The 27,875-nt window shown below is 42.8% G+C and overlaps 2 protein-coding genes and 1 non-coding gene across 6 annotated transcripts; all 3 read right to left on the reverse strand.

Moving 5' to 3' along the window:
- Window positions 1–889: 889 nt before the first annotated feature.
- oga (O-GlcNAcase) lies at window positions 890–14,692 on the reverse strand. Of its 4 annotated transcripts, none has more exons than XM_034551256.1 (19): window positions 14,564–14,692; window positions 13,794–13,946; window positions 13,380–13,431; window positions 13,173–13,270; window positions 12,894–13,024; window positions 12,571–12,742; window positions 12,381–12,479; window positions 11,993–12,277; window positions 11,677–11,835; window positions 11,352–11,542; window positions 10,845–11,099; window positions 10,527–10,730; window positions 9,926–10,100; window positions 6,796–6,881; window positions 5,653–5,757; window positions 5,176–5,264; window positions 4,893–5,085; window positions 4,632–4,791; window positions 2,879–3,420 (listed from the first exon to the last, which is right to left on the reverse strand). In XM_034551256.1, exons 3-19 carry the CDS (start codon window positions 13,406–13,408, stop codon window positions 3,284–3,286), a joined length of 2,568 nt encoding a protein of 855 aa, XP_034407147.1. In that variant the 5' UTR covers window positions 13,409–13,431; window positions 13,794–13,946; window positions 14,564–14,692; the 3' UTR covers window positions 2,879–3,283. The 4 variants fall into 4 exon arrangements, with proteins under 4 accessions (XP_034407146.1, XP_034407144.1, XP_034407147.1 ...); XM_034551254.1 differs by having other exon boundaries at window positions 14,560–14,688; XM_034551255.1 differs by lacking the exon at window positions 14,564–14,692 and having other exon boundaries at window positions 890–3,420; window positions 11,352–11,455; window positions 13,794–14,514.
- Window positions 14,693–15,425: 733 nt separating this feature from the next.
- pprc1 (PPARG related coactivator 1) lies at window positions 15,426–25,007 on the reverse strand. Its single transcript, XM_034551252.1, has 14 exons — window positions 24,792–25,007; window positions 22,719–22,814; window positions 22,472–22,621; window positions 22,243–22,323; window positions 20,089–22,159; window positions 19,764–19,817; window positions 18,994–19,054; window positions 18,623–18,690; window positions 17,693–18,410; window positions 17,391–17,594; window positions 17,174–17,234; window positions 16,967–17,088; window positions 16,518–16,669; window positions 15,426–15,887 (listed from the first exon to the last, which is right to left on the reverse strand). Exons 1-14 carry the CDS (start codon window positions 24,870–24,872, stop codon window positions 15,787–15,789), a joined length of 4,020 nt encoding a protein of 1,339 aa, XP_034407143.1. The 5' UTR covers window positions 24,873–25,007; the 3' UTR covers window positions 15,426–15,786.
- On the reverse strand, window positions 16,754–16,893 carry LOC117744527. Its single transcript, XR_004611186.1, has one exon. It is a non-coding gene; the product is annotated as a small nucleolar RNA SNORA50 (small nucleolar RNA).
- Window positions 25,008–27,875: the final 2,868 nt, after the last annotated feature.

Raw genomic sequence — 27,875 nt, forward strand, 5'->3', positions numbered from 1 at the left:
ATCTCCACAAATCCAAGCTTGAACATTTTGAACCCAGGATATCTTCTTGCCACCAGTGCCAATCCTGTGTGTGCAGACATGGCGGCCCCTTTATTTGTCAAGGAGACCGGAGACAGAACCCCCCCCCCCCCCCCCCCCCGCCCCGCCCCGCCCCGCCCAGCCCAGAAAGGCTAACAAAAGGACACAAAGGAAGTCATCATGGTTTATTAGTTTTTAATCTTATGTATTTTACATTGGTAAAGTGTCACTTTTATGACCCCTCCCCACCCTAAACTCAGATAATCAAACTGTACAATTTGAGCCCTTCCCTCAATCCCAGCCCACTTTTATCTTGGCAGATAAGAAAGCTTGAGCATCGACCAACTGCAACATGAACATTTTAAAACAATGACAACTCTGCCGCTATGTCAGAAGACGGACAGCAGACCTGTGGGTGTGTTTCACACCTTGCTGCAACACAGAAAATTGGATAGCTGTACAAGACTGGGCATTGTAACTAGGCCAGCACTTTAACTGAAAAGTAACCACAAATCTGTTTAACACAAGCAAGTTTGACATTTAAATTAATTAACATTGCCTCTGGGTGTATACATATGTATTTTGCACAGGAACTCATGCCAATGTATGCATATATAGGATTTTCCATAAGTTAGTGGCTTGTTTCAGGAATAATACAACTAGAAAGGGAAGTTTAAATCTCCACAAATCCAAGCTTGAACATTTTGAACCCAGGATATCTTCTTGCCACCAGTGCCAATCCTGTGTGTGCAGACATGGCGGCCCCTTTATTTGTCAAGGAGACCGGAGACAGAACCCCCCCCCCCCCCCCCCCGCCCCGCCCCGCCCCGCCCAGCCCAGAAAGGCTAACAAAAGGACACAAAGGAAGTCATCATGGTTTATTAGTTTTTAATCTTATGTATTTTACATTGGTAAAGTGTCACTTTTATGACCCCTCCCCACCCTAAACTCAGATAATCAAACTGTACAATTTGAGCCCTTCCCTCAATCCCAGCCCACTTTTATCTTGGCAGATAAGAAAGCTTGAGCATCGACCAACTGCAACATGAACATTTTAAAACAATGACAACTCTGCCGCTATGTCAGAAGACGGACAGCAGACCTGTGGGTGTGTTTCACACCTTGCTGCAACACAGAAAATTGGATAGCTGTACAAGACTGGGCATTGTAACTAGGCCAGCACTTTAACTGAAAAATAGCCACAATTTCAATAATGATATACAAAATAACAAACACTTTATGATTGACTGTCTATGATCTACAGTATCATGCTCATAGAGGTGAGTGGCATGCTTCCTCCTCAATGTAGCATAAGATGAGGTTGTTCTAATAACCGTTACGGCAAATCCAATACACCTCATGCACACTATGAATGTACACAGTATCAAAACATCACATTGGCAGACAGCTACTGAGAAGCAACGGATGGTTCTCATGTAACCAACAGTACACACCTACCTAGAGTCCAAGTGCTTCTTTTTAAATCAACTACATAAGATTTACAAAAAACAAATGGGAAATGCATCAGAATATAAAACATTCTATGGACAGATCGGAAAAGTTCGAGGAATTTCTGCTCCAAGCCCCCACAACTATACAGCCCAACTGAGAGCCACTTTGGTGACCGCATACGAAGAGTGCTCACCGAGGCTTCTCTGAGAAGACATTCGTTTGAGAGGATACCGTGTTGACACAATGCAAGGAGGGATGCAAGCTGATAGACGTAAACTAATTACTTTATATTACCAATAGAAAGCAAAAATATATATTTCTTTTTAGCAAAGCACATATCTCTTGAACAGTCTTGATCACCTGCTGCTTTAGGTTTGGAATTATTGTTTAAGAAAAGGTTTGTGACAGTGGGAGGGTTAATGCTTTTAAGTCTTTAGAAGTCTTACTTATTATAATTAATGCATTCCAATGTAAATTTGTGTGAGGATTACATTTTTTCCTTCTTAATAACAGATCAGAAAATCAAGCATTTGGTCCCACGGGTCCTGCTAGGATAACATGTTGATTTGAGTTCATTATTATAAAAGGGTAACTTTAAGTTATTACTTAAATGAATTTGACATCATTTAACTAGCTGGTCGGAATTCTCTCCAATAGGGATGCCCTTGTCAGTTAGCTTAGGTTCACCAGATGTTTGGGATCTGGCCAAAGTAAGAGCAACAAGGCCAATGTCCTAAAATGACCCTACTCTAGCTATAACTGACCAATACGTCAAAGAAAGCCTTTAAAACAACAAAAGACACTATGGTCTGCCAAATAAACTTAAAATCCAAAAGGCAATGAACCAAAAGGCAATAGCTCAAAAAGGGAAATAAGCAAAAACGGCTGAATTATAAAAAAAGAAAAAATGGCCACAAGCAAAGCGCTGAACAGAAATAGGCTTTGGTTTGTAAACTTGTGAAAGCGTTTCTATTGCTTTCCAAATGTCTACTATTACTTTAACAAAAATTCAGAGGATTTCCTGGTTGAGTCTTTAACAATTAAAAAAAAATACTTTCCCCTTGCTGGTCTTTAACAATCTGTTACAACTCCTTGTCCACCCTTCATGTGTGCAGGCTCAGCATTTCACACCAGATTTTAATAGAAACAAGCCACTTAAAAGGCCTCTTTTTCCAAGTCTATTGTGGAGCAACTGGAAAACCCATGATGTGATGATGAAAGATAAACTCTTATATAGCACCTCACATCCTCTATAAAAGGTATCCTACTAATGTCAACAGCTGCGTTATTTCTCTCTGCCAAAGCTGGGAAAGCCGGATGTCGGGGTAGTAAGACATCACCTGAGATGCAGGCTACCCTCATTTTACAGCTCTGTCTCTTTTAGATACAGACACTTTGCATTAGGGCATGTGGGCAATATCCATGTAATGACTACTGGATTAAATCAGAAAAAGGCGTGTGGAGTTTTCACTTCTTGCCTCTTCGAGGTATACGAGTAGTGGGACCCAACAATCATTGCTGGAGTGCCACTCTTCCATGTTGGCTCAAATCAACCGATTACAGATCACTCGTCAGCCTTTCAGCTTCGAATCAGCTGAATCCAACAGAGCCATAACATCTAAATGGCAGCGCAGGGAATCTGTGTGCGACTGCTGTGCTTCTGTACACAAATCCTAAAAAGAGGTTTCCCGGGGCTTGCCCAGATGGTAATGTAGTATAAAATCATCATGGGAGTTATTCTCATGAAGGTAGCAAACATGTTTCTGTCACATTGACTTGCTGTCTCTGTCTTTTATTGAAGCAGGATGTTTCTTCATAGGCTTCGTCCCATAATGAGGACGTCTTTGGGAAAGCCCTCCATTTTGGCCACTTCAAAGCATCCCAGTTTACTATAAAAGTCCAACATTCTCTTATCAGTCTCACGAACCTGACAGAACGCACCCAGGGATCCTGGAAGAAAAACAGGAAACAGCCAAGTCAATTACACAAATCATTTCTCCCACATTTAGTATTGCCAAATAAACCAATTATGATCTTCTACCGTGTCCCTGATCATTAATGAATTAGTTCAAGACCTCTGTCGCAGGAAGAGAAGACTATTTCAGTCCGTGCTTTGATAATTTGTGTCTTAAAGCCCTGTTTCTCTCTTTTTGTCTCTCAAAAGAATGCATTTTTACCATTTAATGGATAAACTAGTCGAATGAAAACTCATTTTCACATTACATCAAGACAAGATCAGTGAGCCTGCTTATTTTAAACTGTATCAAACTGAGAAAAAATCCAAACTGTTGAAATATATTTATGGATCAACATCGAGTGCGAAGCGGCAGGGACGAGAGTTAGCACCTCCAAATCTGAGGCCATGGTGCTCTGCCGGAAACCGGCGGATTGCTCCCTCCAGGTGGGGACAAACTGCCTACCCCAAGCGAAGGAGTTCAAGTATCTCGGGGTCTTGTTCACGAGTGAGGGTAAGGTGGAGCGGGAGATCGACAGGCGGATCGGTGCGGCTGCAGCAGTAAAACAGGCGCTGTACCGGTCCGTCTTGGTGAAGAGGGAGCTGAGCCGGAAGGCAAAGCTCTCCATTTACTGGTCGGTCTATGTTCCAACCCTCACCTATGGTCACGAACTCTGGGTCGTGACCGAAAGAACGAGATCTCGGATACAAGCGGCCGAAATGAGCTTCCTCCTTAGGGTGGCCGGGCTCAGCCTTAGAAATAGGGTAAGGAACTCGGACATCAGGGGGGAGCTTGGAGTGGTTCGGGCATCTAGTCAGGATGCCTCCTGGACGCCTCCTGGACGCCTCCCATTAGAGGTTTTCCGGGCACGTCCAACTGGTAGGAGGCCCCGGGGAAGACCGAGGACACGCTGGAGGGATTATATCTCTCGGCTGGCCTTGGAACGCCTCGGGATCCCCCAGAATGAGCTGGAAAGTGCTGCGGGTGAGAGGGAAGCCTGGGTCGGCCTGCTGAACCTGCTGCCACCGCGACCCGACCCCGGATAAGCGGCTGATAATGGATGGATGGATGGATCTTCATCTAATTAAATATTAAATGTTCTAACATCCTTTTACCAACAACACTAATACAATATGTTCATTTTGTAGTTAGATCAAGTAGCAGCAATGAACATTGATGTCATCACTGAAATCGTCTGCCACCTACCGTTGGCCTTAAGAGAAGATAGAAGACATCCCATCATGCTTTTGGCCACACTGGGGTCAGTGACCTTGGCATGAATGTCAACTTTGATGAGCGAGGGGAAGTTGGAGAGGAAAGAGTCAGGAAGACCCTCCTCCTCTTCGTGGAAACTCAGCATCATTTTCTACAGGGACGACGGACAGAGACGGTAAAGTCAAACTGAACAATCGCTATGCCAACGAATAAAGAGATCATGATAGTTAAAGAGATGGATTAAGATCCTACTTCTGCCTCTGTGAGGTCCTTCTCACAGTCAGGTTTGAGGTATTTCTCTTGCATGAAGGGAATCCAGTTCAACTTGCATGTGTTGACGAAGGGCTGGACATCCACAGTACCAAGAGCATAACCACAGATCCCTTCGTCATCCTCGAGCACAAACCCGTAGTCTGAACTCAGTGTCAGGAGACCACCTACTAACCTGCAAAAACAGGAAGGATTTTGTCAGCCGTGTTGCGTCGCACTGCAGGGGAGACCTGCAGACCAGGCTTCAGATATCTCCATGTTTTACCTGTCTCCTATGAGATCAGAATCATCAGAGACCGGTACATCCTCCATTCCTTCACTGTACATTTCTTTACAGATTTGATAAATCGCAGTCTGAAAGAAAGAACACAGGTGCAGCTGTAACTTGACCAATTATGGCACTAGATACAAGCACCAAAGCTAAGCCCAGATAATGGCGCAAAGAAGGCCAATGTGCTTATGGAAATTCACAATCTGTAGCTGCCTTTCCAATGAGCACATTAGCTGAAGTAAAGAGCAGTCGAGCACAGCATTGTGCCACATTGAGTGCAAAGCATTCACAGCTTAAACTAGGCCAGGTCTGCTGGGAATACTAGCAACTGGCCAATATAATAGCTGCAAAAATACACTTATTACATTTTGATTGAGAAATTATTAACGCTTTGTGACTGTTGGTGTTCAAGGCAGAACACTTAGGTGCTGGTAGAAATACGGTGCACAAGGGCCTGACTAAACATCTTACCTCATCTTTGGGAAAGTACGGCCTTATGGAATAGATTTTGGAGGTTGGCATTGAAGGTGGCGGTTGGAAGAAAAGATCGTTTGCCCCATCTATTGGCAACAATCTCTGTGGGTATCAAAAGACACAGGTTCAGTTTGACTGAGACCAGGTGGTGTGATGCATTGTTGTGCCACTATCAAACCAAAAGGAACTACAGAAGAAAGCAAAGTGCTTTGGAAAGGCAAATATGGCCCAAAAAAGAATGACAATCCTACAGATTTAAACTGGCGTTCCTTGTTGAACTGACAGTGGACAACAAGAGCAAACATCACATCTTTATAATTGTTAATAAAGGAACATAGCACAACAAACACACACTTTTGCTTTTCAAATATTAAAAACAAGGGTGGTATTTTGGTCTGACTAAGGTTTTACTGGCTGAAGGAGATGCTCCTTTCCCTTTTGTAAAACATCGCAATATTTCGCTGCGCAGGACCCTCCTGTTGAGAAAAATAATGATGCTGGCGCAGAGAGGCAGAGAGAACTCCAGGAAAAAAACCAATGAGGCAAATTAAATATGAGCTAACTGAGTAATTCAATGGCATTTTAGTTGCCATAATGAGTCTTACTACTCTCCACAGATGGAGATACTTCTTTAGCCTGGACAGGTGTGTTTGATCATGGAGTTTTCCCATTGCAAACATGCTTGCGTTCTCGCGGGCGCTGCGATGCTTGTGCGTGCGCTTGCAAAGAGTTGTGTTGGTAATTTGTACGCTGTGCTTTCCTGCAAAGAAATGAGATGTCATGAAAATAAAACCTAGCCATGCTCGCGTGCGCTAGGGAAAAGCAGCATCTCCTTGGGCAGTTGCTGAAAGAAATTCAAATTAATCAATCAGAAAATGCCTTGCCAAGCATTGGCTGTCAGGATGGGTTTCAGGTCACCCTCCCACAGCCTGACAATTTCCCAAAAATAATTAAAAGGATTTAAACTTCTCTGGAGAACAAGTGAAGGGGATGGAACCCGGATGTTATGAAGCCCGACCCATTACAATCAGCTCACCTTCGACAGACCAAAGCCCCACACACACATATCATCATTGTCGTCTTTGCTCACAACACTCTTTTTTTTCCATAAGATTGCTGTAAATTCAGTGCATTATATACCTGGAACTCTCCTGCTAGACCTCCCCTAAAGGCCCAGGGTTCTTGGTCTTCTCTAAGGAATTGTGCTGAGGACTGACTACGACACCCTGTTAGGAGCAGAGCCAAGCGGACATTGTTACCACAGGATGGGGCTCTCTGACAGATGAAGGAAGTGGGGAAATGGGGAGGAAGGGGGTCATATGTATCTAATTACATAATCCATATTAATTAATTTATTGTATTTGACTCATTAAAACATAAAAAAGGACCTAATTTGGAATAAACTATATTCAGAGGAAATATCTTAAATGAGGCTCAAGCAACTAAAGCTTACGTGTTTGCCAGAAGAAATCAGGTCCAAGATATAAATGCTCCTTAAATTGTCTGTGTCAATACAACAATGTCAAACTGCTCCACACTAATTGATATGCAGGTTTTCAGAAATAAGTTATTGCACGCAGAGGAACCCATGCTCTTTTATAAAAAAATAACAAAAATAAATTTAAAAAACTGGTGAGAGAACTGAAATAAGAACAGTTCAACCCTTTGGTGTTTCAGTGAGGGCTATACTCTTTTGAAAAACTGACAGACGTCATAAATATTTTCGCTGACCATGAGAACCGAAACCCATACTTTCTATGGACTACAAAAGTAAGCTTCAGCTGCCGTCACCCCACTCGTCTTAGCACCCCGTGTGAAGTCACATTCTCATCTTATCTGCCTCGTCACATGACCGGGGAGCATGAGTCATCAAACCAGGATGACAGGGCGATGGGTGGTATGAACCTTCCCTAAGTTAAAGACCTCTCAGTTTACTATTGCAATCCCCAATCAGCTGGACCATAGATGAAATACACCACAGGGACAACACATACTAAGAGTATACATCTATAGGTCAGAGGGCTCTTAAGAGTCTGCATACATTAGTGTTCCTGCTAACAAAGTCTAACCCTGGTTGACGAAAACCCCCCCATCATGTGACCAGACAAATGCAGCGCGCAGTAAGAACACCTAAAAGTGCTTTACATAACCTCACCCTGATACCTAAAACAATCCCTTTGATGAACTGACACAACACAGCACACAGATGCACCCACGGGAAGGAATGCTGACCTTGCTTCAACAAATGAAAAACCACCAAATGGACAAAAGAATGATCTCTTGGTGAATATCTTCCACCTCAATGATGCATTTAGACTGCATTGCCTTAACACAATTACAGTTATGAATAAAACATGCAACCTTTGCTCTTGCATGGTCCAGCCAATGAATGTGTGTGTGTGTGTGTGTGTGAGCACACTCCACAATCAAAAACATCCCCGAGTGGGATCATGTGCTGTGGTTCAATTTCAAAGCAAAGTGTAAATTCCCTTAAGTAGGTGCATCAGGCTGGTTTGATCCATTTCTATAGGCTTACTGACGGAAATAAAAAACAAGTTAGAGAGATGCTGCCAAAGAGAGAAATTTGGGAGTTAACACTTAGGATTCAAAGCTAAATCGCTGCGCAAAATGTGACTTTATCCGGAGGGCTGCTTCTTTTCCTCCAAATAAATAGTTTACATTTATAAATCTAGTTAAAATAAATACTAAAAACAAAAAAAGGGTCACGACGCTTGCATTGTGCATTCATTGGTCTCTGTTGCTCCAATAGCAGTAGAAACTTGTACTGTGGATTCTTCCATCTGTACACAGTGAAGGGAGAAAACAGTAGAAAATCGTTATTAGTAAGTGTTCTCAGTACAATAACCAGGGAGGTTGCGACTGAGTGCCGATTGCACAGCTTCTCTTGAGGGGAAACGTGGGGGCCGATGTAAAAAACGGATAATAGCAACAGCAGAGGTCAACGGTCAGGCTGTTAATGACACTGCAGTTAATACAAGGAATAATCCAAGATAACTATATTTGGGGGGCACTTGATTTCCTTGATGGTTACCATCATTTACTGATGCATTATGCCAGTAGGGTGGCTTTTTGATGTGGTTTTGCCAGTGTGGGTATGCTGCCTGCTGTGTACTGTAGGCTAGAGTCCTCAGCTTTACCATATAGGACAGAAACCTGTGAATGAAACTGGGTTACAGGGGGGTATACTACAGGCCATGCTGGTGCTTCAGACTATTAAAAAAAAACACTCCAAAAAAGATGGAGATGTTATCACAAGGCTGAATGTCACTCAAACTGCATCAAAATGCACCATCTGAAAGAAAGTGAAGTGAAGGGAGAGCAAGTGGGAGAGAAAGACTATCTAGGTGATGGATCACACACTGATACAGAATGAGCAAACAATCCACCGACAGCCTCATTTTGGAGACGACTCAGTGAGGCAACAACACAAAACGTTCTGTTTTATATTCATATGGTTTGTGTTAAAAAAAACAGACCAATTCAGTCATTTCTGACTCTTGAGTTTATGCACCAGAATGGCCTTCCATAGTCAGTCAGCTTGCTCTCCAAGCTCGCGTGCGCGCTAGGGTATGGAGGGGGGGGGGGCATGGGGACTTCCCCCCTCGCTCCCATCCCCACAGACAGAGAGATGGAAGCAAGTGTGTCTGTGTGGGAATGCAGCAGTGATGTTACTGGATACACAGCAAGCAGCAGTAACCCTGCTGGGACGTTTGCCACAGAGACCCAAGTTTAGAGCTTGTTATGGATTAAATGAAGAGGATGCTAGCAGTGCAAGCGGCATTCAGTCAGAAAAAAATAAGAGAAAACAAATTAACAGAATCATAACTATTGAGAGCTGATGCAACTCGGCTGATCGGTGCATAGCTGATCTATATTGAACTGCCATCAATTAAAACTGGGGGTGTAAGCCACTACTCAGATTCTAAGCCTGTCTACAGGTGGTAGCCAAGATCTCTAGGAGACATATTTCTCTAAGTCTTTGATTAATAAGCAGACGATTTGTGAAATAATTATAAATTTGCTTTGTTCAACTACATAGCACTGGACTATGACATAATCCATGCAGCGAACCACTATAGTGCTTTTTCTTTATATAATCCGTTTTTTACTTTTACAGGTGATTTAACTATTTGTGTGTAAGTGTGCGTCTGAGAATAACAAAAGTCAGGATTACCAGACTTGATCAGACTATTGCAATGCTACTGTAATGCTCTAAGATTAAGTTCCTTATGGTTACCTTCATACATACCTAGCCACTGGACAAAAGACTTGATCATAGAAATGATGCTCTTGATGTCCCAGATGTAAGAGTAGAGGTCATACAGGATGGTGCGGTTGGCGGAATTGGACAGCCGTGTGAACATCTGGATGACGGAGCTGCACATCTCCTCAAACTTCTCTGCCCTTAATTGCCATTCTACTACCTGCATGCAACAGTGAATGACAATAAGAACAAATAATAGAGGACAACACTAAACCATTTTGTTTGGAATAGACCAGTTTGTACAACAGACATTTTGACTTAAGAGAAGCAAAGGTTTCATTATAAACATTAATGGTTGTGTTTTATTCAAATGTTCTGTAATATGTCAAAATGTCTTTGAGGAAAAGGCAGATGGTTTCATAAGTTGTGCTCTAGTTTACACAAACACAGAAAACAATGCTCCATGGTGCACTCTCATATCCCATCATAACCACACCACCCAATGGGCAGTATGGGTAGTACACATCCACCATTTTGTTTTCAACAACCAACACGAGGACAACTAAGTCCAGTTAATATTGAACTAGTTTCACCAGATAGACCTCTTTCCTCTAACGGTGTGGGTTTATTTAAGGAATTAACCCACCTTTTCAGTTTCCTTTCTCTTGCAGTTGACACTGACGACGCTGCTGTTGGCTCTTAGCCAGTTGAACTCCTTTAACATCTGCATGGCCTTGGGCCCGTGTTCATAAGGCAGGTAGAAGAGCTCTGCCAGCAAGCTCAGATCCTCAAGTGTGAGGGGCTCTGCTGTGAACAGGGACGTCTCATTGAGCCCATGCACAAACAAGTCCTGAGAAAACAAAACCAGAAATCATTTAGACTTTGTGGGGAATTCTAATTTGTTTTTGTCTTCAAATTGCAGATATAAAAAGGAAACAAGGAAAGTCACAAATGTTTGTTGCACCTGCTTGAGCTGATCATCTGTCTGCATCGGGGCAATATCACTCCCAGGGTCCTCCAGAATAGACTCCTCAGGGGACTTTGACTCCGTCAGACTCTCCTTGTCTGTATCCATGGGCTTCAGGTCCTCAGCCATCTTGTCCGCTAAAACAGGACCAACCTGCTTCTCCTCTGGGTCAGCTTCTGCTTCTGGCTCATCCAGCTTCTCCACCACCATCTCCATGGGCTCCTCATCTGAGTCCTTCTTCTCCACCTCCGCCTGCACAGGAGCAATACAAACAAACCATATACAGATGCTCTTGTCTCCAGTACACAAATGTTCAAGAAAGAAAGCAACATTTTCTGTAATGTACGACAACCCACATAAAAAAAACAAATCTTATCAGAAAGAAGCTTGTTCAGCAATTCTTAACTATACAAATGACACCAATGCAGTGCTTGATTTCTAGAAGGAACCTTAAATACTCATTCAAGTCCTACTACTTTGTCTCATAGTAACAATGAGCCTCACCTCCTCTTCCTCCAGAGGTCTTTTTGCCAAGGTGTGTGAGAGTGGATCCAGGCAGAGAGGCGGCATGGTTGCAGACATGATGGGCTGCTGGAACACAGTTGTATCTGTTGTGGAAGAGCAGAGAGAGGGAGCAGCCATGGATGACACGTCGATGGCTGTGCTCTGAGCACCACTCTGAGACACCTGTCGGCCTGAAAGACAAAGTTAAGCTTCACTGAAAAGTATCACTTCAGGCCACCAATGTCAAACCCTTTGAATGTACTTTAAGTATTACTGCTAGAAACGCATTAGCATAGATATGTTGTAATAATGAGACTGCTCTCACTGTTGTATTGATGAGGCTGAACAAAATCCTCAAGCCATTCAGTGAGAGCCAGTTTTAAAGCAAGCTGTGGGCTGTAGAGCATGTCTGTCTCCAGTTCTTCATCACTGCCTTCATTCTCCAACTTGATCTGGATGGACACTGTGCTGTCCTCCCCGTCCGCTGGTGAAGAGCAAAACGGATAATCAAACTGAATAAACAGCATTAATGAACAACCTGCATTATGGTAACAAGAGACAGAGTATCACCTCATACTGAGAGATCACAGCGTAACCGCATCAAAACATTACAAATTAGTTAACTTTTGGATCACACTTACTCATGACCACATCCTTGCGCACCCCATTCATATTAGACTTGTACCAGGTGGCCAGAGTGTGTATCGCTACAAAGTTGGACTCAAACTCGCAGTTGGGGTTCGTGAGGACCCCCTTCAGCCTGGGGATGAGCTCGGTGGAGCGGCCTTTGTATGGACCCAAGAACAGCCTCTTCTGGTCATAGTCATTGGCGTGAATGTTGTCCCAGATAACAGGGGCTCTTCTTATTATTTTTGACACCTCTTCAATTGACTCGACTGAGATGTCTTTGGACACCACCTTGGGGCCTGCCGAGAAGAAAACATATCTCAGGTTATTGTTTTATCTACTACTCTGACATGTATGATTGTATCCGTAACAGTAATTGACAGGAAACTGTGCAAGACTCACCGGTCCACAGCACTTCAATGCCAAGCAGTAGCTTTTCTCCTACTGTATGGAGGTAGGGGGACTGAGAGACATTTGGGTAGCAGAAGGTCCCACAGTACTCTGTATTTCAAGGCAAGAAACACACAAATAAAGAATAAATCAGTAGATTAAAAATGGAAAATGTGCATATTCGGAAGTAGAACGGATGTACCTGTGGGACAGAAGAGGAAGGTTTCAGGCTCTCCAAGGTACTGGTAAATTTCGTTGGTAATGGAAACCTGGGCGTGTGCAAATGAACTGAACACCTCTTTGTCAGCAGGGCACATGTTGTGTTCAATATCGTCAAAAAGTAAGGCAAATGACTTGCAGCCAAAGTGAGAAACCTGTGGGGGAGAGAAAGGGATTCGAAATATATCCATTACAATTTTGAAATAATGCTGCAGAGGGAAAGATGCGGGGAACATTTGATGATATTAAGATGTAAAGACTTCAAACACATTGTATATGCTACGGCCATACACAATGTTGCAATACCTGGTCGAGTTTCCTCTTGAGTGCAGCAACCTCTTTCTGGTTAGAGAAGGTGATGTCCAGTCCAGGGGAAATGGCGTAGATGAACTCTGTCCCATACTCCTTGGCAGCACCAATTAAAGTCATGAGTTGGTCTAGGAAACAAATGGGAGAAACCATTAACCGAATGCATGATTGTGCTTTTACAACACTTTTGATGAAAGCTGTTTTCTTCATTTCACCCATGTTTAAAACCAGGCATTACTCATTTTCCTTTCCCTAAGATCTATTGTGAATAGTCACCTGCTTCTTCCACAGAGTACAGCTCTCTCCAGAACATTCTGTGTTTGCAGTCATCTTTGGGTGCATAAAGGTATGTACTCAGTCCCCATTTCTGCTGCCTGTGAAAATCAATGTTGTACAAACTCAGTATAACAATTCAAATCATCTAGCAGTAATAATATTTGTGTTTGATGTCATCACGGCTTAAATAATTCACACGATTCATACCTTCTGAACAACTCTTTCCTCTGTTCCATTGTCCATGGTCGACCATAAAAGCCTGCATCGGCAAACAATACATTCAGTTTAAATGCAATTGAATTTGATAATGATCACCTGTTAATAACTTTCTACCTTATTTATTATTCAACGATCTGTCATTCGTCATTGCAGAATCAGAACTATTTTGATAAACGAATAGTATAACATCATTTTAAGTTTAAACGTTTCTCGAGACAATTAAAAGTTTTTTAAATTTATTTTCTAGTGTTATTTCAATTGTGCACTACAACCGATTCAACAATCTTCTCCACCCAGGAAACAGGATTTCTGCAGGATTTGGATGTCATACTTCTGATTGTATGCAGATCAAGACTGGATCAAATGTATAGTTTGATTGATTGAGCTGATATTTAATGTTACCTTCCACGACACCGCAGATGAACTTCCTGTGGCCCGTCAGTTCGACTCCAATGTCGGACTCTTCTACTGGGACAGGGGCCTCCTCACAAGCCTCTCCGGAGACTGGGCTGGGGCTCGGCTCACAGTCCACTTCAGGGATCTCCAGCGCCTTATCTTTTTGAACCATTGTAAGATTTCCCTCAGTGTAACGTCACCAAATTCAGACAAATCAACGGAGCACCGAGTGATTTACTATATCTATAGTTTAGCAGAAAGATTGACCACCGTTCACGTTAGTAGGAGTGCAGCATAAACAAGACTATCAAAATGGTCGAAAACTTAGCGACTGCTTCCACAAGATGCAATCTAAACTAGCATCCGGTGGTGGAGGACAACGTCTATGTCGGTTAATATAAAGGGAAAAACAAGACTGTCGCTGGTTTTTGATCGATCATTTTCTTCTCTTTATGGGAGATTTGTCCTGGCTTTCAGTCGGTTCTTCCTGTTTACACCGAGTGCGCATGCGCCGAGGACTGGCTTAAACCAGTCAAAACTAGATCTGCGTGACAAAACACCGCAAAGATGTCACCGTGGCACCGAGATCGATGACATTACTCAGTACTCCGCCGCGCCTAACACAACTTGCGAGGTACAAGTTCAACCATTTGTTTTGGTCACGAGACAATTCCCAGTAACGACCAACTAAAGACTTCATGACGGCATTCGCACCTTTACGCAATGTCTTAAACACGATACATAGTTGGTAACACTATGAATAGTACTCGACCTGCCTTCATCGTGGTCAGTGGTACTCTCTTTAAAGTTGTTAAGGAGTCATTAATGGTCGCATAATTCCATGAAGCCAACGTTGCGCTAAAGCCCACTGAACCGCTATCCTCGGTGATTGAGTTGAACATCTCACCAGCTTTCCAATAGATTGAGATTCCAGTCCTTATTAGGAGCGCATGCCAGCTCCACCACTTTCAAAAAGGGAGGTGCTGCGCATTTGTTGTGATCCGGGCCTGCGCATCCTGTAGGCAAAACCCACGCTTTGATCTTAATCTCTAGGATATATATATATATATATATATATATATATATATATATATATATACACACACACAATTATATATTTGTTTTATAACCAAGACCTTCCAATACAACACGGGACTCCATGGCAAATGCATTGAGCAGTGGTTCATGTAAGCTGGAGCTCGCTTCTTAGGAGGCCCTTTGTCCTTAATGACTTGTTCACTACTAGTGTCAATAACCTGTAAAATGGCTATGTTCTATTGGGAGTGTCATCCCGTGATTGAGCCAATTAAACCCGTTTCACATTTTGGCACGCCATAACGGCTAAAGCACAGGTGTGCAAAAAGTGCAGCTTCAGTGCCTGGTGTTTTGCATGCTGGCTCACTGGGATCTGAGCAAATAGTTAAAGTAATTCATTTCACCTGAGCTTTTTCTGCAATGTCCATAAAAACAAAGCAGCAAACACATTTTTCCATTTGGTTATTTATGCCTATAGTTTTCTTTGGACATGTGAAAAAGGCCTCTGACAGTCAACCTTTTTGTTTCTGAAGATGTGACCAATAACAAAAGACAAAAACAATGCAGACACTGGAGTTGGAATGAGAAGACAAACAATGCATGTCATGTTCTTGTTTTATTTAGGTTTGTAGTACATTCAATGCATCACAACCTCCCAGTAATTAGGGAACTCCATCCCACTTACCCCTTTTAAAAATGATTCTCTCCATACAAATGAAATTTGATTATACATTAAAATAAACTTTAAAAAAAAATAATAATTTCACTTTTCCCATTTTTTTTCTTTTACTAATTTCATTACAAATCTTCACTTCAATAGAAGGTGTTAGCTTGCACAAACAAAATAAAAACAAACAAAATAAAAACTAATGCAACAACTAAAATGTAAAGACAGTGTTGCAGGTGAGAAGCCAACCACTGGCTCTGAGGTAAGTGTCAGCTGCTTCCTGCTGCAGGCCTCCTGTTACCTCTTCTGATTCTGCTTGGCCTGCTTCAATAAAGTGTCGAAGTCTAGTGCATGAAACTTGCCTTTCACAGGCAATGGTTCGTACTCTCTACTCGAATCTGAAAAGGGAAAGAAAACAAAGTCAGCAATGTATTACAATAAAAAAGGGACAAGGACAGCAGGAAATGCTGTGCTGTGGTTGAGCAATTTCAAACGACTAATGTGACAATGCTACAGATGTAGCATGACATTTATAAATGTTGTCACAAGACAAAATCACACCTGCACTTATGGATACCGTTTTTTGTGTCTTGTGGCTTTGCTGTCTGAAAGGTCTTTTTGATAGATAAAGATAAAGCAGTGAAAATATTCTAAAATAACCACATGTTTAGTGAGCTTCTCTTTATGGTGGCTGCGATGTTTTGCTGCTGTCTACATCTACAGCAAATATGGAAAAGTACCTCATGCAGCCCCACTTCAAATAATCCAAACACAAAAAAACAAAGACCATACACTTAAAGCACATTATGCTCAAAAATCTAAATGTTGCTTCCTCTCTGTAGTGAGAGTATCCCCTAAAATAGTTATTGGCTGTAGTTCAAAGTACAATGCTCTCAGCTGAGCACACCATCGGGATGAACTGCAGCCAATGTCTGATCTTCTGCAAACCAAATCAATACTATTTGGATTGATTAACAGCACTCCGAGTAAGCGCTACAAGAACGTTGCGTCTGTCGATTTATGCATACCCAGATCAGCATAGTTGGTTTTGCAGAACTGTCTCCTTCCACCAAAACAGAGATCAAAAGGCAGCTCATCAGGCTTGCGCAGCTTGCTTCCATTCTCAATGGCCATGAAAGCATTCTTGGTGTCGTAATAAGTCACAAACCCATAGTTGTCCCTGTGACAGATAGGCAAACCATTAGCCTGTATTCAGTTCATCACAGGTCTGGGGAAGGTAAGAACAGGCTTTGTACAGCGTTTGAGCTGTGACTTGCTTTTAAAAGAGCAAACTGGGGGTGTTGCCAGGAGGCTCCAGTTATGAACAAGGCTGAATTGGCTTTAGCACTGTAGCTTGGCCTAAGAGGTCACAGACGAGACCAACAAGGTTCCAAGAGAGTGCAATTTGGTCATATTATATCCTCATTTGAATAACAGTTAAGTAATCCCCTTTTACAAAAGCTGTTTATGTACTTACCCATGGTCTCTAAAGTGCAGGGTGCATTCTTCAATCTCGCCAAATAAAGAGAAGCGGTCTTTAAGTTCTTTTTGGGTCATTGTCAACCGAATTCGACCAATGTAAACAACCCGGCGCTCCTCCTGACAAAAAGTAGACGATCAGACAATTCATAATGAAACTATTTTAACCACTTTTCTTAAGTACAAGGGAGTACAATGTACTTACAATGGCTTTCTCCTTGAGTCTCTTCACCTCCTCCACATTTGTCTTTGCACTAGGACCATTGCTGGATAAAAATGAGGGACAGAAGACATGAAACCTTGAGTCATTTTTAAAAACTGCTTGGCAAAGTATTGGCTTTACGGGAGGGAAACAGCTACAACATTCATACAAAGACCATTCAAAAGAGCATGATATACATATATAGATATATACACTGTACCTGTGCAATCTTCTGCTTCTACTCCACTGTGCTCGTCTATGAGGAGATCGAGACCGCGACCTGGAGCAACTCCAAGAGCCAGAACGAGAGGAGGAATACGAGTACCTTCTCCTCCTGAGAGGGGAGCGGGACACAGAGAGGGAGGACCTAGAGGAGGACCGGGATGAGGCACTGGAACTGCTTTCAGAGTGACGGAGACGATACCTAGAGAGGAAAATAGGAACAAATTGCCAGTGATTAACAAGGCAAATCAAAACCCAAAATGCTGCATGAGCTTAAGAGATCCTGACTGTGGGCCTAACCTTTTCTTAGATGGTGAGTGGGATCTAGACCGAGATGTAGAGGAATCGGAGTCCGACTCTGAACTGCTGGACATAGGGCTGGGAGAGCGATGGCATCTTTTTCTAGACCGGCCTCTGGTACTCTCTTTGGGACTAGATCTGGGACTGGGTGTGCGAGAAGCAGCATGTCGCCGATAGGACCTCCATCTCCTGGGGCTTCCTTCTTTAACAGAGACAGCAGTGTCCTGCTGAGCAGGCGAAGCATCAGGAGTCTCGAGGACAGAGCTTCTCTCCATCTCATCAGTCCTGTGATTGAGGGGTTCTGTCATAGGAAACTCCTGTGTTTTGGTTGTAACCACAGACTTTATGGCCGACTGAGCAGACGATGCCGGGGCAGCTGGGGGTGTTTGTGTAGTGGTTCTAGTGGGTTGCCCAATGGGTTTAATAGTGATAAAAGACGGTTGTTTGACATTCCAACGTTTGCCTGGCTCTCCAGTGGAAGTGTCTTTGTTGGGGAGGCAATAGTCGTGGTCCATGCATGCTAGCTCGGGGGCTACAGTGGCAGCAGCAGGAGTAGGTTTGCTGCGGGACCTGACTGAGGGCAAAGGCCGGGCTTCTATCTGGATAACCTTGGAGGAGCTTGACTTTGAGGCATCAGCAGCCTTGCTCTTAGCCAGCAGGGCCACAGGGGCCAGGGGTTTCCACATCTGGTGGGGAGGAGTAGCTGGGGGAGTCAAAGCTGAAGGAAGGAAAGTGCACCGCAATTACAACCAACATACAAATACAGTTGGTCAACTGTGTTGCAAGGTAGCACATTTTTGGTAATGTAGTATTTCAGATATTCCATATCTAATGCCTGTGCTGTTTTATTGCTGGAAGCAATACGTTTTCTTTGTCTTATTTAATGATGTAATGTAATGGACTCAGCTTAAAGTCAAAATGCTGAATTACCTGCAGTACTTGAGAGGTCAATAGCTCTAACACGCTGCACGACTGTTTTCTCTGGAGCCAACTCAACACTGTAAATGGAGCACAGAGTCGGTTACAATCAGTGGTAAATAGTGTAGCTGCCACCTTTGATTAGAGTGCAGCAAAGTCGAGACAACAAAAAACCCTGTAAAGCCAGGTTGCACAAATCTAGACCCGAAAAGGCCATCACTCTGGCCAGACAAAAAGCAGGGTTTGCGGTAGGTCTTGGCAAAAGGTGTGTGTGAGTCATCTCTAGACACACACACACACACACACACACACACAGGTTTCACTCAGAAACCGTGACTCCCGCCACTCGCACAGAGCAGCTTGAAGGCTGTAGGGTAACTCACCTCGAGTTTCCTACAGCTGCTGCTCTACCAGAGACCTCCAGCACACATTTCTCCTCTTTGGCTGAAGAGAGAAGGAACAAGGAAATAGGTGCATAAGCACAAGGAACAACAAAATGAACACAGCAACACACACCGAAAAACAAACAAAAATTCAACCTGCAGCATGTCAGGTGTAAATGCAGTGCATCATGTGTTTAGCCTTCGTAATACTAGTACAGTGTATTTCCCATGGAAATTCACCAAATGGTCAGCGTTTACGTTAGCCATAGTACACGGTGTGATGATTCAATATAAAGCCCACTGATATAAGTCATGGCACATACAGAGTCCAGCTACTTGTCAGGGCTGGCGGCATGTACATCCGCTCAAACAAAGACAGCGGGGCGAGAGTTAGATGGATTTGCAAACAGGGCAGAATTCCAACAGCTGAGCAGACAAGAGCACAAAGCAGCACACATCTATTAAAGGGGAATGTTTCAGTAGGAACAAACAAAAACCTGTCACTTTGAACTGCCAGAAGTCCCTCACAATCTTTAACAACAATGTTGTATGCCACTTCCCGCCATTACGAAACAAGGAAAACTGATGTTCGGACTACATTTGGCTTCATACTAAACTATGGAACATACTAAGCTACTTGCCAGTACAACACCAGTAACTACGTAGGACAAAAAGAATACTTTGTAGGACTTCCTGGAAAGAGCACTTCTTTCTGACAGACTGGGTACAGATTTTTTTTAAATTAATTCATAATAATAATAACTGATTACCTTGAGTTTGCTCAAACTGCTCCAGCAAACTGGTCAGATCAGCAGCTTCAATACCTAAAAAAATTATATATTATAAACACAATATTGTATAATTATACTTATTTTGACAGACAAGATATAATGCAGGCCAAATTAGTGGTGAGACAGATGTGTAGAATGATTATCTAAAATGATGTTGAAGTTACAGAGGGCTATTTTACTGAACTAACGGCAGACACGGCTTTTCTGCCGTCACATTTCTGGAAAGGACTTTGTAGGTCATTATATTCAGCATTTGATTTGCAAAAACTTTACAATCAAAATACACAATCAACTTTAAACTCACCTATCTCAGTGGTAAAGGCCTCGATCAGCTCCTGTGTGGGGCTCTTTGCTTTTTGGGGTTTCACTGCTGGAGTGGGTTTGTCTTTAGTTTCAAGTACAACAGGTTTGACTTTTAGATTCTGGGAAACTGAGGGATGGGTAACCAGTTTCCAACAGAGCTGGGTACCATTGGCTGTAGGTTTGGAGGACTTGCTCTCAAGTGTGATGGGATTACTAAATATCACAGGAGCAGTAACCTCAGGCACCTTCTGAAAAACAATAGTCTTCTGGGGCGCACTGGGCACAACAGACACAGTAGAAGTGTTGGATTTGATCGCCTCTGTAGTGGTTTTAAGACAGATCTTAATCAGCTCTCCAGACTTAAGAGATGCTGATTGAGATTGGGGCCTTTTATCGACTCCACTCTTTCCTCCTGAAGGTGCTGGAGAGCATTTCCAATTTGCTGTCGACACTAACTCAGTAGCAACTTTTAAAGAAGCTGGAGACCCAGAGATTTGAGGCACACAAGATACTACAGGTTGAGCAGTGGTGTGTTGATGTGAGGGTACATTCTTCACTGAATTAAAGGCAGAAGTCAGGGGTTTTAGGGATACAGAGGTTTTTGAAGGTTCAGGTTTTTGCTGTGGTTTACAGACAGGAGTAACCCTGGTGGATGAGGCAGCCATGTAGGCCGGTGGCACCAACAGCGCCTCAGGGGTGGGTGGTGCACACGGTCCCCTCGGCTGCCAGGCAGGTCTGACCTCCTCCTCCACTTCTGCCTGGGGGTTGGGGCGTCGATGATCCTTGGGGCTGGGGTCAGGCAAGCAGGGAAGAGGGGGAAGCTCATTGGGAAGCTCTGGGAGGCTGGGCCACTTGGTGCTGTTTTCTTGTTTTTCCACCGGGGGTGGTCTTTTCTGCTGTCGGAGCTGCCGGTACTCTGCTAGACTGAGCGATTTGGGCTTTGGCTCCGAGACTGCAGGGGCCACAGGAGGGAGGGCCTCCCCAACAGGTGGTGTCAGATGTGGTTCTGCCGGACTTGAAGCAGCTGCAGGGCTTTCTGAAGACAGAGGGGGCCGGATAGCAGAGGGAGCTGCTGATGAGTCTTCCAGCTTCTCAGTGACCGGGGAAGGCGCTTTAGGCCTTTCATCAGGTCGTTGGGAGAACACTCCTGTGGGTAAACAGCTAGACCGACTCTTCTCAGGTCTAGTATTTAACGGCACTATTTCCTTCCTGGTTGACACCGATGTGGCAACTTGTACATTCCTTTTAGGCAATAGTGTTGTAGTTGTGATTTTTGTTTCAATTTGGCATGAATTTCGTTTCTTAGGTTTTACAGAGGAAGAAGCTGGAATTGAGACAATTCGAAGCTTTGGAACTTTGCGTTTGTTTTCTTCTTTGACTGGCCGTTTTTCAGGCTTTTTGGGAGATTCCTTTGCCGTTTTTCTTACGGTGCCACTCCTAAGGACCCTTTCCTCCACAGGTTTGGGTTGGTGCTGTTCCTTGCATTTCTTTTTTCTTCGGGAGGGCCGTCTCCCTTTTATCTCTTCCTTTTGTTTCTTAATGATCATGTTATCTTTCAAATCTGAACAAAGGTTTGGTGACAAAATGGCTGCAACTGTCACTGGAGTTTCATCTTCATCGTCAACAACGATATGCTCTGAGCTGTCAGAGGCCACTTCTTCTGCTTCATCTGAAACATTCTGCCTATTTTCTGATGACTGCTCTTTAAGTGGAAGAGAGACCGGAAGATCTATATCTGGGATGGCCAGGATGGGTTCTCCATTTTCCCCCTGGTCCACAACTTCAAGTAAGATTCCACCTTCGGGCAACATCTGTTCCCCCTCGTCATCTTCCATACAAATGGACATACAGTACGGGTGCATATGCCTGACTAGGTCCACCAGGCTAACTGAAATACCATCTTCAATCTCCTGCTCAAAGGTGACAGGAAGCGGGAGGGCCAGACCTTCCCAGTGTAGCTGGTCACCGTCAGGAGATGACCCTCGACTCGCTGGGCTCAGAGTGAGGAAGCCATCTTCCTCTTCCTCCCCATCACTTCTCTGGAGAGAGTCTGCCAGTATCCTGGGGAGGCTCTGAGAGGGGAAACAAATATATAATTCAGAAACATGCCCGCTGCACAAATGAATATATAGTGCTATCGCGTGAGAAAAGCTACCTTTCCAGTTGATATGGCTCTTGTGCCGCATAGTGTGTCCTTCTCTGGAGGGGAACGGGACAGACACAGCAATCTCCTGAGCTGGAAAGTGAAAGAAACAAAAGCATAATGACTTCATTTGTAAAGTCAAACATAAATAAATGACTATTTCAAGAACCACAAAGGCCAGAGAGTTCTCCATCCACTCCCATGCACAAGGGCTAAAAATGTATGACAGCTGGGCACTAACCGGAGAGTGTTCCCTGCCCCTCTGACCTGACAGCAGGTCGGAGTCAGGTAGTGTGTCAAATGGGGACAAGTTCTCATCATCCACATTGTCAAGGATCTCCGTCAGGGCAGTCAGAAGCGTAGCTTCGCTCTCCTCATCTAGACCTCTAGTCTAATAATAAAAATGGAAAATAGGTCAATGGAGAGTATAAACAAACTGCACTCATGCTACTGTAATACTTATTTCAAACATGTGACATTTGTCTTGCCTCTATTGTTGGCGTGTCCTCAAATATAGAAAGAATAGAGGGGTCTAAGCAGTTTTGAAGGGCCTCCAGAGTTTCTGCAGAAGTTAGCCCATCAGTCTAGAGAGGGGAAATAAAAAACACTTTATTTGGTAAAAAGACAACTGACAAAAAGAAAACCTAATTCAGGAAAAACATATATGCAGTTGTGCACAAGTACTTACCACAGTATTAAGTTGAGACACAATGGCTATTAAAACAAATGTTTACAATCTCAGAATGCCCAATTAAAAAAAATAAAACCATGTCGATCAGTATTTTTACTGTCTCACTCAATTCTAGAAATAATCAATATGTAAACGCTCTATATGCTATCATGTTATAGCAACAACATCATGTCATCAAAAACTGCAATACTGATGCTTTTTAAAAGGTGTGTAGATGTGGGGTAATGGGGTATGTGAGTTTAGTCAGATCTGTTCCACAAGGTAACCAGGTGAGAGGTATTTCCATTATAACCAGTCCTATGTTAACAACAAATGTAAACATTTTAGACAGAGTTGACTTCCTGTTTCAAAATAACCAAATGACTTAAACAGAAGTTGTTTTGAGAAAAATGTATCTACATCCGTGTAGATGTTGCACAGGGAAATAAGTCTACCTAGCTATTGATTTGGTGGTTGATGCTGGGAGTACGCCCAAACTTAAGTGAAGCACTTATAAAAAGAGAGGGCATGTGTTTTTAGTTCCAGCTTGATGTCAAGCCAAACAATAACCCGGAAATATTGTCCTATAATATGAAATGGCTTCCATGTGAATTCAGTAGTGTATAACAACTCATATTTACTACTACTATTTTAATATAGTAAGTCGGGCACACAGGTCCGTCTTTATAAGCAACCATAACTGATAAAAGGATGCACTTTGATCTAAAAAGGCAGCGGTCTCTTACAGTGACCCACGTGTTGCTGTCTCCGCATGCACACACAGTGCGCAGACATTTTTGATCCTCGCCTCACCCCGTCCATAGGGAGGCTACCTAGCCCACGTGTTGCACTACAATAACAAGCGCATGGCCCTCGCCTCTGTTCCTGTCCAATATTTTAAGTTGAATTACCAAATTATACGCAACATGTAAATGCCCATTTCACACTCCACGTTTGAAAACGTTGTTATTCATAAACTCCATGGACGGGTGTGTGAAGAGGTTAAATAGATGGTGCCTGCTGCGCATGTGTGAAGGAAGCCAACATGTGATTCACCACGACCAAACCACATGTGGATATACACAGGCTTTGAATGAAAACGTGGTGTGCTGCTGCAGTGCTAGTGCCCAGGTGTGTTACTTTATTGATTGCAGTCACGGTCTTAACATAAGCGCTTCATCATTGTGTGCATCATCACACAGTTGACACATTACTGCAATGTGCTGGCATTGAGCCCTTAAATTACACTATGGCAGAACTAACGTAAAGAAACGTCACCGTAACCACGTTAAAGCGAAAAAAAGGACAGGAGTACACTTCCAACCCATTGTGATGAACAGGCTCGTGACTCGCATATCGCATTATTTTGTTACCACGTGTGTTTGATCAGTTGGCTAACAGTACATTGATTACGTTTGATGAGCTTAAATGCGCATTATTGATAAGCCGTATACAACGGGTGCACATGCCAGGCCAACTACCAATACAAATACACAACTGTCACTGTACATGTTAGAACCAATTTGAGTATTAGAAGGGAGGAAACCTGTGTCGTTCACTAATGGGACAGTGAAGCTACACTGGCTCACCAGCTAGCGTTAACATTTAGCTCAAAGACAACAGCATATTTAGAGCCACGCATTACGTGTTATGCAATGAACATACCACCAAAGACATTTCGAGCTGTAGCCATCTCAAAACAACAAGTACTTTTGTTTTTAAATAAGTTGTACTCTCGATACTAAAGGTGGGATCCACGTGTCACTTTTCCAGGCGCAGTGTACAAGCTTGTACACACACACAACACGCTCTGCCCGGCTTCTGAACACGCACCAAAGTAGTAACCGTAGGACGACATGAAAGGAAATAAAGTGTTGAACGTATGCTTTACCTCGTCTAGTGTATCCATTGCGAAAAATTCCATATTGCACGCAGTTAAAGTATCCTCGCCTGCTCCCCACCGCGCCGCCATCTTGGTCCTACACTCCCTGCTGCCCCGACTCGTTTAGGAATGAAAAGTAATGAATCGAGCATTGGAGGAACACGCACGCCGGCAAGAGACACGTGGTCCAACACTCCCGGCAAAGTGACCCGACGGCCCGGGGTTACGCTCCATCATCACGTCTTTCTGTAGTTCTATTTATTACACCCATACATTGTACACTTCCTTTGCTGCGAAACGAGGAGGACGCAGATGCACACCACGCGCAATACCACAACAACAGTTTATAGATTATTTTACCTTTTTTATTAACTGAGCTGCAGTGATAACAATGGCAGAAACAACAGGATACACACTAACTATCCAGTACATTCATTCGTAGAAGTAAGTTAGTGACAGTATGTGATAAATCAAAAAATGCTAAATATTTGATGTTTCCAGCTTCACAAATGTGTTGATTCTCTGCTTTTTTCGGTTTGATTGTATTTTAAATTGAGTATTTTTGCGGTTTAGATTATTAGATGGACAAAATTAACCTTGCACCGCTTTCAATTTATACTTTAGATACACTCTATACACTTATTTGTATTTTTACATTTTCATTTCCTTTATTATTATTTAAATTAAATGTAATATGTCCTGCCCTTTAATTTTATTTTGTTGTATTGTATATATGTAAACATGTTTGCTGCTGCATCAAGAAATGTCCCCCTGGGGATGAATAAAGTAATATCTTATCTTTATCTTAAGACATTTGAAGACATTTCTCGGACTCTTGTGACATCACGCTAATATCCCTTTAGGTGGGGATTATATGCATTTAATATTGTTTGTAAGACATAACATTGTGCATGCAATTATTTTAAAATTCATCATGGGATTGCTGTTTAGTAAGAACAGCCCAACACTACTACTACTTCTTGATAGAATATTGACGCTATTATTGTAAACAAAAACAAGTTTACAATGCACATTCTGTTTGAACTCTGTTTTCTATCACACATTCTAGTTTGAAATTATTGGAGTAAGTTTATAGAAAGTCATCTTTTTTTAAGTTAATTGAAGGTTTCTTGGTTTTTTACATCGGTTTGGCTCCCACAGTTTTACTCATAATTGCTGCTGCTTTCAATGACTGTGGAAACAAGGAATTAAAGAGAGCTCTTTAGGAATGGAGGACTCTTATGTTCTTCAATGGATGAGAACAACCTAATTTGTGTGGAGATTTTTCTCCTTCAGACAGGAGTTTCAAAATGTTGAAAATAATTAAGTCCAAGGTCATGTCCAAAAGTTACTTTATACCTTTTGGGGAAATAACACATTCATCTTCTTGAGAATTTTTTTTTAGCACTTATCCTGTAATTGTCTCTTGTGACTCTTGAGGGCACTGTTTAACAACAATTATAGGAGCTCTCTTTGCTATTCTATATGTGTAAACGCATAAATGTATATGCCACAAAAATGTATATGACATTCTCTGTTTTCAAGGATAGATTTTATAAGACAAAAATTACAATCTCAACAAACTGCACTAATGGATGAAGACTTTGAGATGTGATGAAAGCTCTGGGAAAAGCTAGTAAGTATAGACCTATTATTTTGTTGTCAATTTATATGTTCCTGTTTAGACCTAATAGTGCAAGACAGTACAATATGCATACAAAATTAACTCTACAGGACGGAATACCATCATGAAAACATATATAGTTCACTGAGGACTATAACCAACCAGCACATTGAGAAGTTAAGTATATGTTTTCCCTCAGAGCTGGGGAGGTGGTGGATGTCTTTTTGTTACTGGGTGTAATACATAAAGGGAAGGTATGATGAGTGAACTGTGAAACACACAGGTGGGGATTAAATTGGGTCAAATACAAAAGTGGTGAGGATGTGTCCTTCATTAGGATCCATACTGAATGGCAAAGAAAAGCCATCGGCAATTCCCTCTGTCCCACAGGCAAAAATGAATTAGAGGTGAGTCCAGGACCACACACACACACACACACACACACACTGTAGTCTTTCATTGTGGTACACCACTTTGTCTGTCTCTGTTTCACATGTCATGTATTCTCTGCCGTGTTTCAAAATCTTTCTACATTCTTTAACAGCTTCCTCACTGCTGCAGAGCTTTTCAATAAACTCATCCACGTTTTATGTTCAATTACAAAAAGTGCCCTTGTCTCCAAACAACAGACACTGCAGGTAAAAGACCCTTTGCAGTTTTGTGTCTGTGAGCTGTATATTTTCTTTCGTTGATCCAGGAAACCCTCAGGCGACAATTATAAGTCTCACTAAACAAGAACATAGATTTCTGATGAAGAAAGGGTCCATTTAGTTATGTGCCACGGCATATAAGACTTATTTGTCGTTTGATTCCCGGCTCTTCCTGTCCACATGTTGAATTATCCTTCAGCAAGCCACTGAACTCTAACTTGGTCCTGAAGAGTGTGGATGTCTGGGTTAACCTTCACTTGGAAGGCCAAAAGGAGGTCGGCACACTGTTAGGTTCCAAATCAATAGTTTATTTCTCTAGCTCTGTTGAGGCAACATTTTGATCTTCATCAAACATTTCACACTGAACAAAAAATATGCCTGTATGATGGCTGTAACAGTGTTTCAGGTGGAATAACCAAGTAGATGATCAGAAGAAAATTTTGCACATTTGTTCCTAATAAATTAGCCCTGGCTCCCACGTGTCTGAGACACAACTGGCTCGACCAGTCTGCTTCTCATTACCAGTCACGTTCTAATGAATCCACTGCTGCTCATTTCCTCGACAGCTTTTCCTTCAGTAAACCAGAGGCTGTACACTGTACATCTGTGGGAGCTGAAAAACGTGTGAGCTTGTCTGTGTGTGTGAGAGAGAGACACCACTGTGCCCCAACACACTCCTTAACTGCTACTTACTCCTCTGCCGTTGCCATGGATACAGTGCCCTCTCTTCCCCTCTCTCCCCCTCTCTCCTCTCTCTCGCCTCTCTCTCGCTGGGTATGGAGGGATGGGGCTAGAGAGGAGAGAAGCGGCTCTGGCTGC

This window comes from Cyclopterus lumpus, chromosome 15 (genome assembly GCF_009769545.1).
Source record: "Cyclopterus lumpus isolate fCycLum1 chromosome 15, fCycLum1.pri, whole genome shotgun sequence".
In the NCBI taxonomy this organism is placed as follows: domain Eukaryota; kingdom Metazoa; phylum Chordata; class Actinopteri; order Perciformes; family Cyclopteridae; genus Cyclopterus; species Cyclopterus lumpus.